Raw genomic sequence first — 13,242 nt, forward strand, 5'->3', positions numbered from 1 at the left:
AATTATATATATTATTATATATTATATATAATATATTTATATATTATATATAATATATAAATATATTATAAAATTGACATCATACTACATCTACATTTTTAAATTAGTTTTTTGTTGTTAATGTATTATAATATATTATAATTATATAATAATGTATTATATTTCCCAATGGGTTACATATTCTAAGATGTAGAATTTTTGCTGCATAAAATGCATCTATGTTCATGTACCTATAGTTTATTTCACCAATTCCTTATTGTTAGATATTTGTTCCTATTTTTCATTAAATATGTCCTCGTATTCATCTTGATTGTTTCCTCAGGGAAAATTCCTACAAGATAAAAGGTTATCTATATACTTGCCAAGTTGCCCTCGCTAAAGGGTGTGCCAACTGTTGGCGTCACCATGGGCTATTATCCGAGAGTGCACAGATCACTAAGCAGTCTGATTGTAAGGGGTACAGTACACTTTAGAGTCCTGTTAGGCAGTGTTACGCTCGAGCACTCAAAATATGTGGGACTTCTCTGGGCTTTTTATATGGAGAGATGGTACAAGGCAGTGGCTTTCGAACTCTTTGATCATGACCCATAATACCAAAATCAATACATTTTACCTCTCAACCGAGTAAATACACAAAAACACATAAACAGGTATATAGCTTAAATAAAAGTTTTGTAAAACATTACCTACTTTTCCTGCTTGCAGTGCACCCCAATATTTCTTATTCTACTCTCTACCACACCATTTAAAAAATACTGGTTGTGACTCACTAAATTTATTTCACATAAATTTGGGTGGTGACTCACAATTTGGACAAGGGGCTGCTAGCCAATAAAATTGAAAAGAGCAAGGAACTTAATGTACTCATGGCTCTCCTCTGCATATTACACGTTTTTTCAGTAGCAGTGTAAAGGAGGTTTAAGAGAACAGAATTTCTAGAATAGTTGGCCTAAGGCTACACACCTGCTTTCCCCGTCTTGTTACTAGTACCAGGCTCCTGGGGCACATAGCAATGGCAGCAATAACTGGCCCAAACTAAGGTTCATCACAGTGCCTGGTTCTGAGAGCTGGTGTGGGCAGTGTAGCTGTGAGGTCCAGGCACAGGGTCTGTGAGCGCCTCAATCATAATTCTGAAAAAGGCTGGATCTGGGAGTATTAATTTATATGCAGGAAAAAAATTTATATGCAGAGAGGAATGAATACTGCTGATAGGCCAAACTCGTGGTTGTCCAGAGGTGGCTAAAGTGCAGCTATCAGACTGGATGTGACACTGAGCTTTCTCCTACATCAGGGATCCTTAACCCGAGAATGGCTTCATAGGGTCTAAAAACTGCCACCACCAGGATATGTCAAATTGTGTCTGTAGGTATATTTTTTGTTGTCATCAGATTCTCAGAGGGTCTGTGATCAAAAGAACCTTCAAAACCAGGAGGATTCCTGGGTTGAGTATTTAGTGGGACCAAAGGGTCTGGATCATGTTATGTGCGAGTCAATGTATGGGCAGCAAAAAGCAGAGGAAGTCACAGCGAGTTGCTGAGCCTCCTCTGACGTGAATGGAGCAACAGAGCACATGGTGCATATGACTGGGACACAGAATCAAGTCAGGGATGGACACTTAGTGTTAAAGCCCCAGGATAGTGTGACTGAGGCTGTTGGTAAAGACGGTGCCGCAGCTGGGATGGATTTGGGAATTCTGAAGTGGGACTGAGCCTGCAGATTGAGGTGCTGGGGGAGCCAGGTGCAAGGACTGGGCAGGGTGTAGGCCAGAACCCTGACTTCCAGGAGGGGCTGGCATCCTGGGGGCAGAAAGGCTGTTCCTTCAAGCTATAGCAGGTGTGCTCGCTGGTATGTTGGTCATGCACAAGCACTCTTTATAGGAATATTAGGCAAGATGGTCTGATCAGAGTATCTAAATGCTTAGAAACCTGACCAGTTTTGTTTTTCTTTGCAGTATCTTATCAAACATCCACGAAGTACATCAGAACATGGGCTATTGCCCTCAGTTTGATGCCATCACAGAGCTGCTGACCGGAAGAGAACACGTGGAGTTCTTTGCGCTCTTGAGGGGCGTCCCGGAGAGAGAAGTCGGCAAGGTACTGTGGGCACCGGAAAGCCAGCCTGTCTCCCTTGGCATCCTAACAGTGTACCTTACGGCTGTGAGCTTCACACATGACCATCAGCTTCAGGCTGTTCTTCCTTGTGGATGCAGCAATATGAAGGGCTGGCTCTTCGCGGCTCCTTTCAGGGTGGGAAGCCGTGGCGGCGGTGGGACAGGGATAGGTGAACTGGCTCCCACGGGCGGGCAGAGAGGGAGTGCCGCTCCCACCCATGCGAGTCCCTGCCCCCTGCTTTTGGTTCCTCCATACTTGCCAGGTCGTGATTGTATAGACTCTGGTCCTACTCGGTGAAAGAGTTTTCATCCGCAAGTGTAAGAAAGCATGATAAAATTCCCAAACCCAACAAAGGTCAAGACGCTCTTTATCACCCTTAGGTTGGTGAGTGGGCAATTCGGAAACTGGGCCTCGTGAAGTATGGAGAAAAATATGCTGGGGACTATAGCGGAGGCAACAAGCGCAAGCTCTCGACGGCCATGGCTTTGATTGGCGGGCCTCCTGTGGTGTTTCTGGTGAGTGTGACTGTGAATGGAAAACTTTGTTCTGGCCTGAATGGAAGACATCTCTTTTCTAAAGTCCTTGATGTCCAGGCCGTGCATGACTGGCTTGGCAATGGCAGGCCCCCCTCCCCCAATGAGGAACAGCAGGGCAGCCTCAGAGAACCAGAGGGAAGCTCCCTCGCCCCTCTCCTTGACACACATTGGGGTGGCTCTGACATGCCCTCAGATGCTCCAAAGGAGGAGATACTCCAGGGACCTTGTTTCTCTAGCATGGAGAACCCCAACAGGTGCAGCTGAGGCTGGGTGTGTGATTTGACCTTTCTCTGGACCATTCTATACGCCATCTGTGTGTTCATCCCCTGAAGACTGAGAGTGTGGATACAGCTTCAGGATCCCCAAGGTAGCACCTGGGTCATAGTTCCTTACACACGGATAAATGGAAAACAGAAGGTCAGACTGACAGTGGCCCTTGACCCTTTTTCTTCTGTAGAGGAGAAGAGCACTGAAGTTATTACGGGAAGAAGCCTTGGGCTGAGGCTTTAAAGTTATCCAGACTATTTGGATTTGGAATTTGTTTCTCTTAGACTAGCAAGTACAGTATAACAGGCTAAGCCAGAGTGAACGAGAATTTTAAAAAAAGAAAAGAAAAGGAATTTTACCCAAACCTTAAACTGACTTTAGTATCAGACAAAAATAATTTTTAATATATACTTGTCAGTCATGAAAAGATGGTTGAAACGAAATGACTTTTCCCCTTCCCTTTCTGTTTATTTGGAGAAATTTCATTTCATAAAAAATTAAATTTGAGTTTTCTACTTCAGTGACACGTTTAAAAGTGAGCTGGTTGCAAACAGTATGAAATATTCTTGTATGTAAGGTCTGGTTCTTTGGTCCATCAGGAAATAAATAGAATGGTAAGTTAAAACTTAGGCTATTTCAGAGATGCTTCTGAATTTAAAACCAAACCTATCTTTGACTTTTTTTTCCCAGCACATAATAGGGCTTATTTTATTCTAATTACAGGATGAACCGACCACAGGCATGGACCCCAAAGCCCGACGATTCTTGTGGAATTGTGCCTTAAGTATCATCAAGGAAGGGAGATCAGTAGTGCTTACATCTCATAGGTCTGTAGTGAAGACTTAGCTTGGCTTTTTTGTTGTGTAACTTTTAAGTTTTCCAAGTACTATATATGATCATTGTATAAAAAATAGAAAACACAGAAAGGCAAATAGAAAAAAAAAATTACGATCACCTGACATTGCATCACTAGGAGACAACTATTACTGTCATCGGGCAATATATCTTTGCAGAGTTTCCCTAGGCAAATCTATACACAGTGTATATGTTTTTTACAAACAAAAATGCAAGCTCTAGCATATACACTAAGTTCTTTTTCCCTTAACAATACTGAGAACATTATTCCAGGTCAGTTAATTTAGATGTGTCATCATTTCTTATAGCTATAAGTGAATAGTATTCCATTAGGATATACCCTAATTTATTTAACCATTCCTCTTTTGTGTAGACATTTCTATCATTTCCAACTTTTTTCACGATTATAAACGGCATGGCAGTGAACAGCGTTTTCCCTACATCTTCATGTATTTGTAACAGGTTGCAATTATGCCCTAGGAAGCTGGGGATCTGTTTCTTTGAAATGCCAGATGTCATGGTGATGTTCTGGTGGTTATAGGAGCATCTCTCTAAAACTAAGCCTCATTCTGTTTTCCCACAGTATGGAAGAATGTGAAGCTCTTTGCACTAGGATGGCAATTATGGTCAATGGGCGGTTCAGGTGTCTTGGCAGTGTCCAACATCTGAAAAATAGGTAACAAAAATAGTTCCTTTGGGATCCCACATACTGAGAAATCGTGTATTTATTCTTTCGTGAGTGTACACATGGTGGCTCCAAAATAAAGGGAAATAAACTGAACAAGATGGTAGAGTGGAAAGAATGAGGACTTGGAAGTCAAACAGAGCTGAGTGCAAATTCCGTCTTTACCTTTTATGGGTTGTATGCACTTCGGCAAGTTATTTAACCTCTCTGAGAGGCAGTGTTCTAGGAATATCTACTTTCTAGCTTTGTTATAGAGATGTAATGGGAAGATTTATATGTGCCAGTAAGGTTAGACCATAGGCTTCAGAGTCAAGCACGAGTTGGGTCCACACTCTGGCCCTACCATTTCTGAGCTACGTACCATGAGCAAGTGATTAACACTCTCGGTTTCAATTTCTCTGTAACATCTGACAGACCTCACAGGTCTAGGTGAGGATTAAACGAAGTCATGTCTAAAGCCCTCGGCAAGGCAGCTCACATAGAATAGGTATTCAGTACGTGACCACTGGTTCCTGCTCTCTGAAACTGATTTCTGGGTCTGGCAGGGACCTCTCTCTTTCATGGCCCAAGTGGGGTTCTCAGAGTTAAATATTCTTTTGAGAAGTTTCCCGAGGGTCTTTCATTTGGACTTTCTTTTTCCTGCTTTCAGGTTTGGAGATGGTTATACAATAGTCGTACGAATAGCAGGGTCCAGCCCTGACCTGAAGCCTGTCCAGGAGTTCTTTGAACTCTCCTTCCCAGGAAGCGTGCTGAAGGAGAAGCACCGGAACATGCTGCAGTACCAGCTTCCCTCTTCACTGTCTTCCCTGGCCAGGATTTTCAGCATCCTTTCCCAGAGCAAAAAGCGACTCCACATAGAAGACTACTCTGTCTCTCAGACAACACTTGACCAAGTAAGCTTAGAGTGTCAAAAACAGATTTGCTTTTCAGGGTGAGGCTTCCTGCCGCTTCTCCATTCCCTGCCCATTATGGGCCCTAGCACAGTATAGATGAGCTGAGCATGAACTCCTGATCTTCTACTACTACTTATGCTTTTTACCTAACCTCCCTGAATCTGAAAAGGGAGATGATACTACCAACTTCATACGGTTAATGTAAGAATAAATTGTCATAATAATCATAAAAACTGCAGTTTTTTTTATTGAGTATCTGCCACGGGCAGGTATTATGCCAGGTGCCTTATCCCATTTAAATTAGACAACATCAGGTACCAAATAGATCCTGGCACTTGGTAGGTGTTCAGTAAATGTTAGTTTTCAACCCTCTTCCCTTTAATCAGGCCTGTATGAGTCAAAGTAAATAGATGATTGCGCAGTTGGTGATTTGGGGGGGGCAATAATAGAAGGTCAGTTTTTTAGGTTAATGCTTTGTCAAGTATTCCCCTCTCCCTCCCACACAAAATTTTCTAGTTAATCTATTTATTCTATTTACTCAATCTCGTATTCTCTAACTTTCACGTGGGGAAAAATGCAACTAGACTAAAGAGAGCAAGTTAGAGCTATTTATAAAGGTCCACCTTTATTTTGACAGGTATTTGTAAACTTTGCCAAGGACCAAAGTGATGATGACCACTTAAAGGACCTGTCATTACACAAAAACCAGACAGTAGTGGATGTTGCAGTTCTCACATCTTTTCTGCAGGATGAGAAAGTGAAAGAAAGTTATGTATGAAGAATCCTGTTCATACAGGGTGGCTAGAAGAAAGGAGGAACTAGACCTTCCTTTGCACTATGTGAAGTGTTCCAGAGGAAAGAGCTGGAAGATTTTGTGGGAAGAGGTAAACTGGATACTGTACTGATACTATTCAATGCAATGCAGTTCAATGCAATGAAAACAAAATTCCATTACAAGGGCAGTGCCTTTGTAGCCTATGTCTTGTATGGCTCTCGAGTGAGAAAGACTTGAATTTAGTTTATTACCTTATACTTATGTGAAACTCTAGTATGGAACCCAGTGGACATATGGGTTTGACATACTTTTTTGTTCCTTTGTATTCTAACTGGGGTTGCAACAATAATTCATCAAGTAATCATGGCCAGTGATTGTTTATCAAAATCAAAAGGCATCCTCATTCATTAAGCCGTGCCAAGCCAGGAGACTGGTTTCCCGGTGACACAGCCAGTGCCGGCAATGAGTGCGCCGGAATTACTAATGCCAAGTTGCTCAGAAAGCCTGAAGCACCATGGTGTGTCATGCACACTTTTGTAAAAGCTGCTCTACTCAAGAGTCTGTTGACATCATCAAATATCAGGTGACAAAATGGTTCCATGTGTGGGGAAAGTCCTGCTTTGATTCCCTCTTTGATGAGCTGCTCTGCTGGTGGTGACGTGCAAATTGCAACATGCAAATTGCATGGTAACATACAAGAGTGAGACTTGGTTTCATTGTTGTCCTTGCTTGGAACCATGAATCTCCAAGGTTATCTTTCTGGGATTCTTTAAGTAGACTTAGATCCTGGTTAAGAAGCAAAGAATCAGCAACCGCATTGTTGGGGCCGCAGGCTGCGGAAGCCAGGGCATGGGATGAAGGAGATGATGCGTTCAAACCAAGGGAGGCCTGTGTCCATTTGTCCTGATTGTCTGCTAACACGGTACCGTACATCTCAAGATCTTGTTGTTTGATACAAGCATAGTATTATTTCTGGCTTTTCTGATTAATCTAGAATATGAAAAGATGGAGTTGTATTTTTAGAAAAATCTTTGTACTTTTAATGTTATTTGGAATTGTAAGTTCTATCAGTGACTTCTGAAACCTTAGAATGGCCTCTTTGTAGAACCCTGTGGCACAGAGGAGTATGGCCACCCTGCCGTGCTAGCTTTATTTTTTCATGTAAGTTTGCGAATGGATCATCTAATGCCTAGTGACTAGAAAACAGTGTGATGGCCAAGATCTCATGACAACATTGTATTTAAGTTTCTTTAAGATCGTTTAGAATACTTTTAGTATCAGTGCATTAATCAAGTATTTTTTGAGTGTATGTTATAACTGAGTATGAATGGATGCGGTGAGGAGATATTAAGTCTCAGTAGATTTCCTGTGCCATGTTTGTCAGCTAACTGGTTTACAAATACAGGTTTGGTTGTGGTTGTGGGAACCCACTGAAAGAATATTGGGCAGCCCACTTTTTGAAAATAGCAACAATTGCAAAAGCCAAGAAAGTTTAAATGTCATAAGGATCACAAGACTATATAATGAATACTTTCACAGAGAAGACGGCTGGCTTCAAAGCTTGTTGAATAACATAAAACTGTGCTTATGGCATTTAGTACCTTCGAATAATTGACCTTGAAAATCTCAGATGCCCCATTCTGACAATCTCAAATTTTTCATCTCTTCAATCACTAACCTATCATGAAAAAACAAACAAACAAACAAAAAACAGCAAATGCCCCCACGTGAAGATTCTCTCAGACTTTTCTAACCCAGTTTAATTTTTTTAGTCAGTAAATACTTGTTAAAAATAATATTGCACTAATGCTTAATGTCATCTGTCTTGAGGCAACAAAATTATGAGAGAAATACTGTTTGGTAAAGTCATCTTTCAATATCATTACTAATGTCTTCTCCTTTTAAAAAAATTTAGATATTAACTCTAAAGGTGCAAGATTTCAGATCTATCCAAATCTGTATTTTTTCTTTTAAAATTTTCTGTATGTTATCATGCAACTTGTTGCTTGGAAAAAGAAAATGACCTTCGGGGGACTTCCCTGGTGGTCCAGTGGTTAAGACTTCACCTTCCAATGCAGGGGGTGCAGGTTCGATCCCTGGTCGGGGAGCCAAGATCCCACATGCCTCACGGCCAAAAAACCAAAACATAAAACAGAAGCAATATTGTAACAAATTCAATAAAGACTTTAAAAATGGCCCACATCAAAAAATCTTTAAAGGAAAAAAAAAAAAAAATGCCGATATTTTCTAAAATGATAAACAAGTAATGAAGGCATTTTTCCAATAACTATTGGCATGAGCTCATATTTTATACTATCTTTAATGATACAAAATTCATAGAATAATTGTTTCTCCTTGTTCAGTATTTTTCAAAATCAAGCTTGTTTTCCCATTTCACTAGAATCATGTTCTAATTCTGTATTATATTAAAACCATGAGTAGCTCCTTTTTTTGATTACTTCAGGCCATATTTTAAAAAATCAAAAGACACTGTGAACTACTTTGAAAAAAAATGCAATATTTCAATATAGATTTAAAGGTTCTCTTAAGTTAGAAAAAGTCTACAGCTACCCATCTACTTCATTAATATTGTTACCTTTTAGACTATCCAAACAGCAGTCTTTTAAATTTTTCTGTGTAAGCCTAATTATAGTAGAAATTTTTACAACTGTCTGCTCAGTCAGGTAAAATTGCTATATAATCCCTGTGGAAATGTAACCGTTTGAGTTTCAGAAATTTTCAGAAGTGTTTAAAGATTTCGGCTTTTGCTTCTTTTGGACACCTTAAACCTTATTAACTGTGAATATGAAAAATACAAAAGAAAACAATAACAAAGCCCTCTATATGTAAATGCTCAGCATAGGTCATTGTTAAAAAACAAATAACCAAACCTCAAACTACTGTATTTCAATATCTGTACTGAAGGCATATGCATTGTGACTATTAAATGTTGCACAGCATTCACTGTATACTAATCGTTGACTAAAGGGATGTGTCTGTTTCCTTCTCGTGGTTGTATATATCAGGTAAACATTTTTTCCAAAGAGCCATGTGTCGTATTATATTGAACCACTTTGACTCTGAGATATTAATTTCTACCCTTGTTACTATTTACTAGTAATAATATAGTGCTATAGTCATATTGTTCTAATTCTCTTCAGAATTGTTGCATCCCTTTTTATAGAATGTTTAACCTTCCATAAGGTTTAAGTATTCTGTTCTCCCGTCTTATACCCTACGATGAAGCTATGTTTTTGTGCTTTTTCTTTATCATTGGCCCTTCATTCCAAGCACTTTATGCTGTCTGTAATGGGATCTATTTTTGCACTGGAATATCTGAGAATTGCAAAACTAGACAAAAGTTTCACAATAGATTTCTAAGTTAAATCATTTTCATTAAAAGAAAAAAAAGAAAAAATTTTGTATTGTCAATAACTTTATATGAAGTATTAAAAAGGCATATTTCTATGTTGTAATAAGTCACGAAATAAACCTGTGACAGTTCTGTTGTGGTCTGTACTAATTTATTTTCGTGCATTCATAGCACCACCTACTGTTGGAGCTTATAAAGTCATTACAGAAGTAAGAAATGTCTGCTTATAGAAGGGAAGACGCTTGGACCAAAAGTAGAAATTTAGAAAAAACTAAATGTCCTGTTAATCACAAAAGAAAATCGAGGGAACTACTTGAAAATAAAGGGTGTCTCGCACTTTCATGGTTCAGTTTTGGTAGTAACTGATACTAAGTTTAAGAGGTTTTAGATAAACTTATTTTGCTTAATGATTATGAAGCTGTAGAGATCTCTGCAAAGACTCTGTAGCTAAGCCATTTAATAAAAACCTCATTACTTCATTTGACACTGAGGAAGCTCAAAGGCAGCCTTCAGTGCTCTTTTGTTCATTCAACCAAAATACAAGGACACAGTGTGGCAGGTGTACCCGCAAGGTGCTGGCAAGAGTGAGCATGCAGGAAAATAGGCAAACGTGGGAGAAGAAACGATACTAATGTTGGAGGGGCCTTCCCTTTCTTCTGTAAAAAGTGCTGTGCAGTCTGCACCCAAGATTATGTAGTGCTATGATATGTGGGTGCATTTGTCATAGCTCATAAGCATTGTTTCTGAGACTGACTGCTAATCTCGGTCCTTGAAGAACCCCTGTCAAACAGGCCCTCTTAGGCAGCACAGTGGAGTCGTGGCTCTACTTGTGACCTCTTGACCTCCATGGCTCTACGTGTGGCCGTGATGTGTAGAGAGCAGTCCATTGCTAAGGTGTGGAAGGATTGTGGCTTTGCCACTGAGCCTGGTTGACTGACCAGCATCAGCATCACAATTATGTCTCTCCCCCTTGAAGTTCACATTATAGCCACTTTAAGGAAATGACAGAAAATTGTGTTTGTGAAAAATGACAATTGAGGGAGAGAACAAAATACTGAAAAATAAAAGGCAGTTAGTTAAGATAATATGTTACTCATGAGTCTTGACCAAAACATTCTTCTGTCTAGGAAAAAAGCCTGTATAAACATTTACAGGTTCAAAAAAACTCTGGAAACTTTGGAATGCTAATGCATACATTGAATAAGAAAAAGCTTGAGAAGATTAGCTACCTTTTTCAAGGGTTTAACTGTGTCGTCAGGTATTTCATTTAATCCTCAGAACCTGCCCTATGAGGTAAGTGGTACCATTTGACATACGAGTAAACTGACTCAGAGAATAAGGAACTTGTTCAAAGTGACACAGCTAGTAACTGGCAGAGGGTTCTTTTGGTGAAGTTGGGTATCAGTTAAAATTGTCCTTATAAAATCAGTTTGGCATCATTATGCAATAATGTAACAAATACTTCTTGAACTCTCTCATGCACCAGATACTCTTCTAGGTTCTGGGGATACAGTGTTGAAGAAGGCCGAATTCCTGCTCTAATGAACTTGAATTTCAATGGAGAAGTTATATTCATATTCACAACAGATGTGTGGGTAAAGAAATATAATAAATTCAGACAGCACTAAGTGCTAAGAAGAAAATACAACACAGTAACAATAACCACGGAGAGGTGTCAGGCCTCTGCGGAGTGACATAATGAGCTCAGATGTGAATAAAATGAACAGGAGCCAACATTTGAAGGCGGGTAGGAAGAATGTTCCTGGAAGAAAGAACACTCGGTGCAAAAGCCCCAAGTGGGAAAAATCTTGGCAAGTTGGGGAGCAAGGAGAGAATTCCAGTGTCTCTGGAGTTGTAGGGAACGGAATCAGAGATGGCAGGAACCAGAACTTGCGGAGCCTTGTAGTCCAGTGTAAGGTACCTGGATTTTATTGTTCGTGCAATGAGGAGCTACTGGAGAGTTTTAAACAAGGAAGTGGCTTGATCTGTGTTTCAGAAAGAACTTTGCTGGTTATATGGGGAGAAAGGACAGTAGGGGGGCTAAGTAGGAGAGGATGGTAGATTGGGCCAGGATGGTAGCAACAGACGTAGGAAGGAATTATAACGCTGAGGATCTATTTTAGAGATACAGCCAACAGGACCTGCTGATGGGCTGCAAAGGGGATGAGGGAAAGAGAGATATCAAGGTGACTTCTAATTTGTGACCCAAACTAGGTAGATGGTTGTGTTCAAAAGGCAGTTAGTATTTCAGTCTGCAGCTCGGAGGCAAGGATGGGAAAAAAGATAAAAATGCGTGCATCATCGGCACACGTATGGTACTTAAGCCTTTGGACTGAATGAGCTTACCTAAAGAGAGGGAAGAGAGAGAGTATTCTTGAGGCCTGAGACGCTACCCACATTTAGAAGACACGCCAGCAAAGAAAAAAAGGACTCTCCAGTGGGGAGGAGGGAAATCTAAGAGTAAGATGCCATGTATTAAAGCTCAGAATCAAGTGTATTTGGGAAGGTAAGAAGTGGTCGATTGTGTCCAACATGGCTGAGAAGATGAGCAAGGTAAAGGCAGCGGAAGACCATTGATTTTGGTAACAAAGAGATCCTTGGTGACCTTCAGAAGAATCATTTCAGCAGACTGACAAAGCTGCAGGCCTATCTGGATTGGTTTCAGGGAAGAATAAGAGGTAAGGTGGTGAGTATACACAACTCTACAGAGAGTTTTGCTTTGAAGGGAAACAGAAAACAACAATAGCTGGATTACAAAACTTCTATTTGGATTCTTTTCTTGCCTGTTAATAGTATAGGCTGCACCTGAGCACCATCTCACCTTTCCCTTCTGACTTTTTGTTTGTTTGGTTTTTAATCCTTAGACATTTCTTCTATCAGGAGCCTAACACACTGTGTACCTTGTTTTCCGAATTCCCTTTAGACAACTAATTCATAATTTACTATATGTTTTAGAAATGTAAAATAATATAACTATAAATATAGACTACAGTATGTTTTAGAAACGTAAAATAATACAGCTATAAATTTACAATATGTCTTAGAAACATAATATAGACTATCAAAAGAGCTTGGAAATACCAAACCTAGTTTTAGAAAGCAGAGGTATACAACTAAAATGGAAATTAAAGGTGTTTCCAGGAAAACCCTAGCGTATCTGTGGTGGTACTGAAAAAACCTTCCTTCTGGGATTACTATAATGCTATTTTCTTGACATAACATAACGTTTACAATAAAGTTGGTAAATTATTACTGTGTTACCATCCTATAGTAACACGGTAAAAGTTCCAGATACGATAATATAAATATAAAATGCAAATTAAGAAAAAACCAAAATGGATATGTAGGCTTTTATTAGGGCAAGCATTTCCGTAAACATAAAGGTCTCCTTAAAACAAATAGATGTCCCAAGGATCTTCGTTAGTGATCCAAAATGAACAAAAATTAATAAAACTGTAAACACATTTCAGCATATAAAACAAGTCTTCTGAAGTTTTTTAAAAATTATTTTCCAAGTGAAAGTTACAAGTAATTAATGTGAAAGCCATAATTAAAACAGGTGACACAGGTTATACTGTACTTTCCCAAGGTAAAGAAATATATTTGATATAATAGTCTTCTGAATTCCATTTGATATCACAAAATAAACTTTACTGGGCAAAAGTGTTTTAAAAATCTCAGATAACACAGACATGATTAAAAGATAGACACTGTATATAAATAATTTAAAGATATTGTCAGTCACAG

At 39.4% G+C, this 13,242-nt stretch overlaps 1 protein-coding gene across 8 annotated transcripts in view; it reads left to right on the forward strand.

Moving 5' to 3' along the window:
• ABCA1 (ATP binding cassette subfamily A member 1) overlaps positions 1–12,706 on the forward strand; it is a 145,021-nt gene extending 132,315 nt beyond the window's left edge. For 7 of the 8 annotated variants that reach the window (XM_028493734.2, XM_028493736.2, XM_028493735.2 and 4 more), the window contains 6 exons: positions 1,952–2,093; positions 2,492–2,626; positions 3,638–3,741; positions 4,353–4,445; positions 5,104–5,347; positions 5,985–6,288. In XM_028493734.2, the coding sequence (XP_028349535.1) occupies positions 1,952–2,093; positions 2,492–2,626; positions 3,638–3,741; positions 4,353–4,445; positions 5,104–5,347; positions 5,985–6,125 (859 nt within the window). In that variant the 3' untranslated portion in view covers positions 6,126–6,288. Of the gene's footprint in view, positions 1–1,951; positions 2,094–2,491; positions 2,627–3,637; positions 3,742–4,352; positions 4,446–5,103; positions 5,348–5,984; positions 6,289–10,981 lie in introns of those variants that run through there. The other variant, XR_003681173.2, reaches the window with a different exon arrangement.
• Positions 12,707–13,242: the final 536 nt, after the last annotated feature.

The sequence above is a fragment of the Physeter macrocephalus genome, chromosome 9 (genome assembly GCF_002837175.3).
Source record: "Physeter macrocephalus isolate SW-GA chromosome 9, ASM283717v5, whole genome shotgun sequence".
Taxonomy (NCBI): Eukaryota; Metazoa; Chordata; class Mammalia; order Artiodactyla; family Physeteridae; genus Physeter; species Physeter macrocephalus.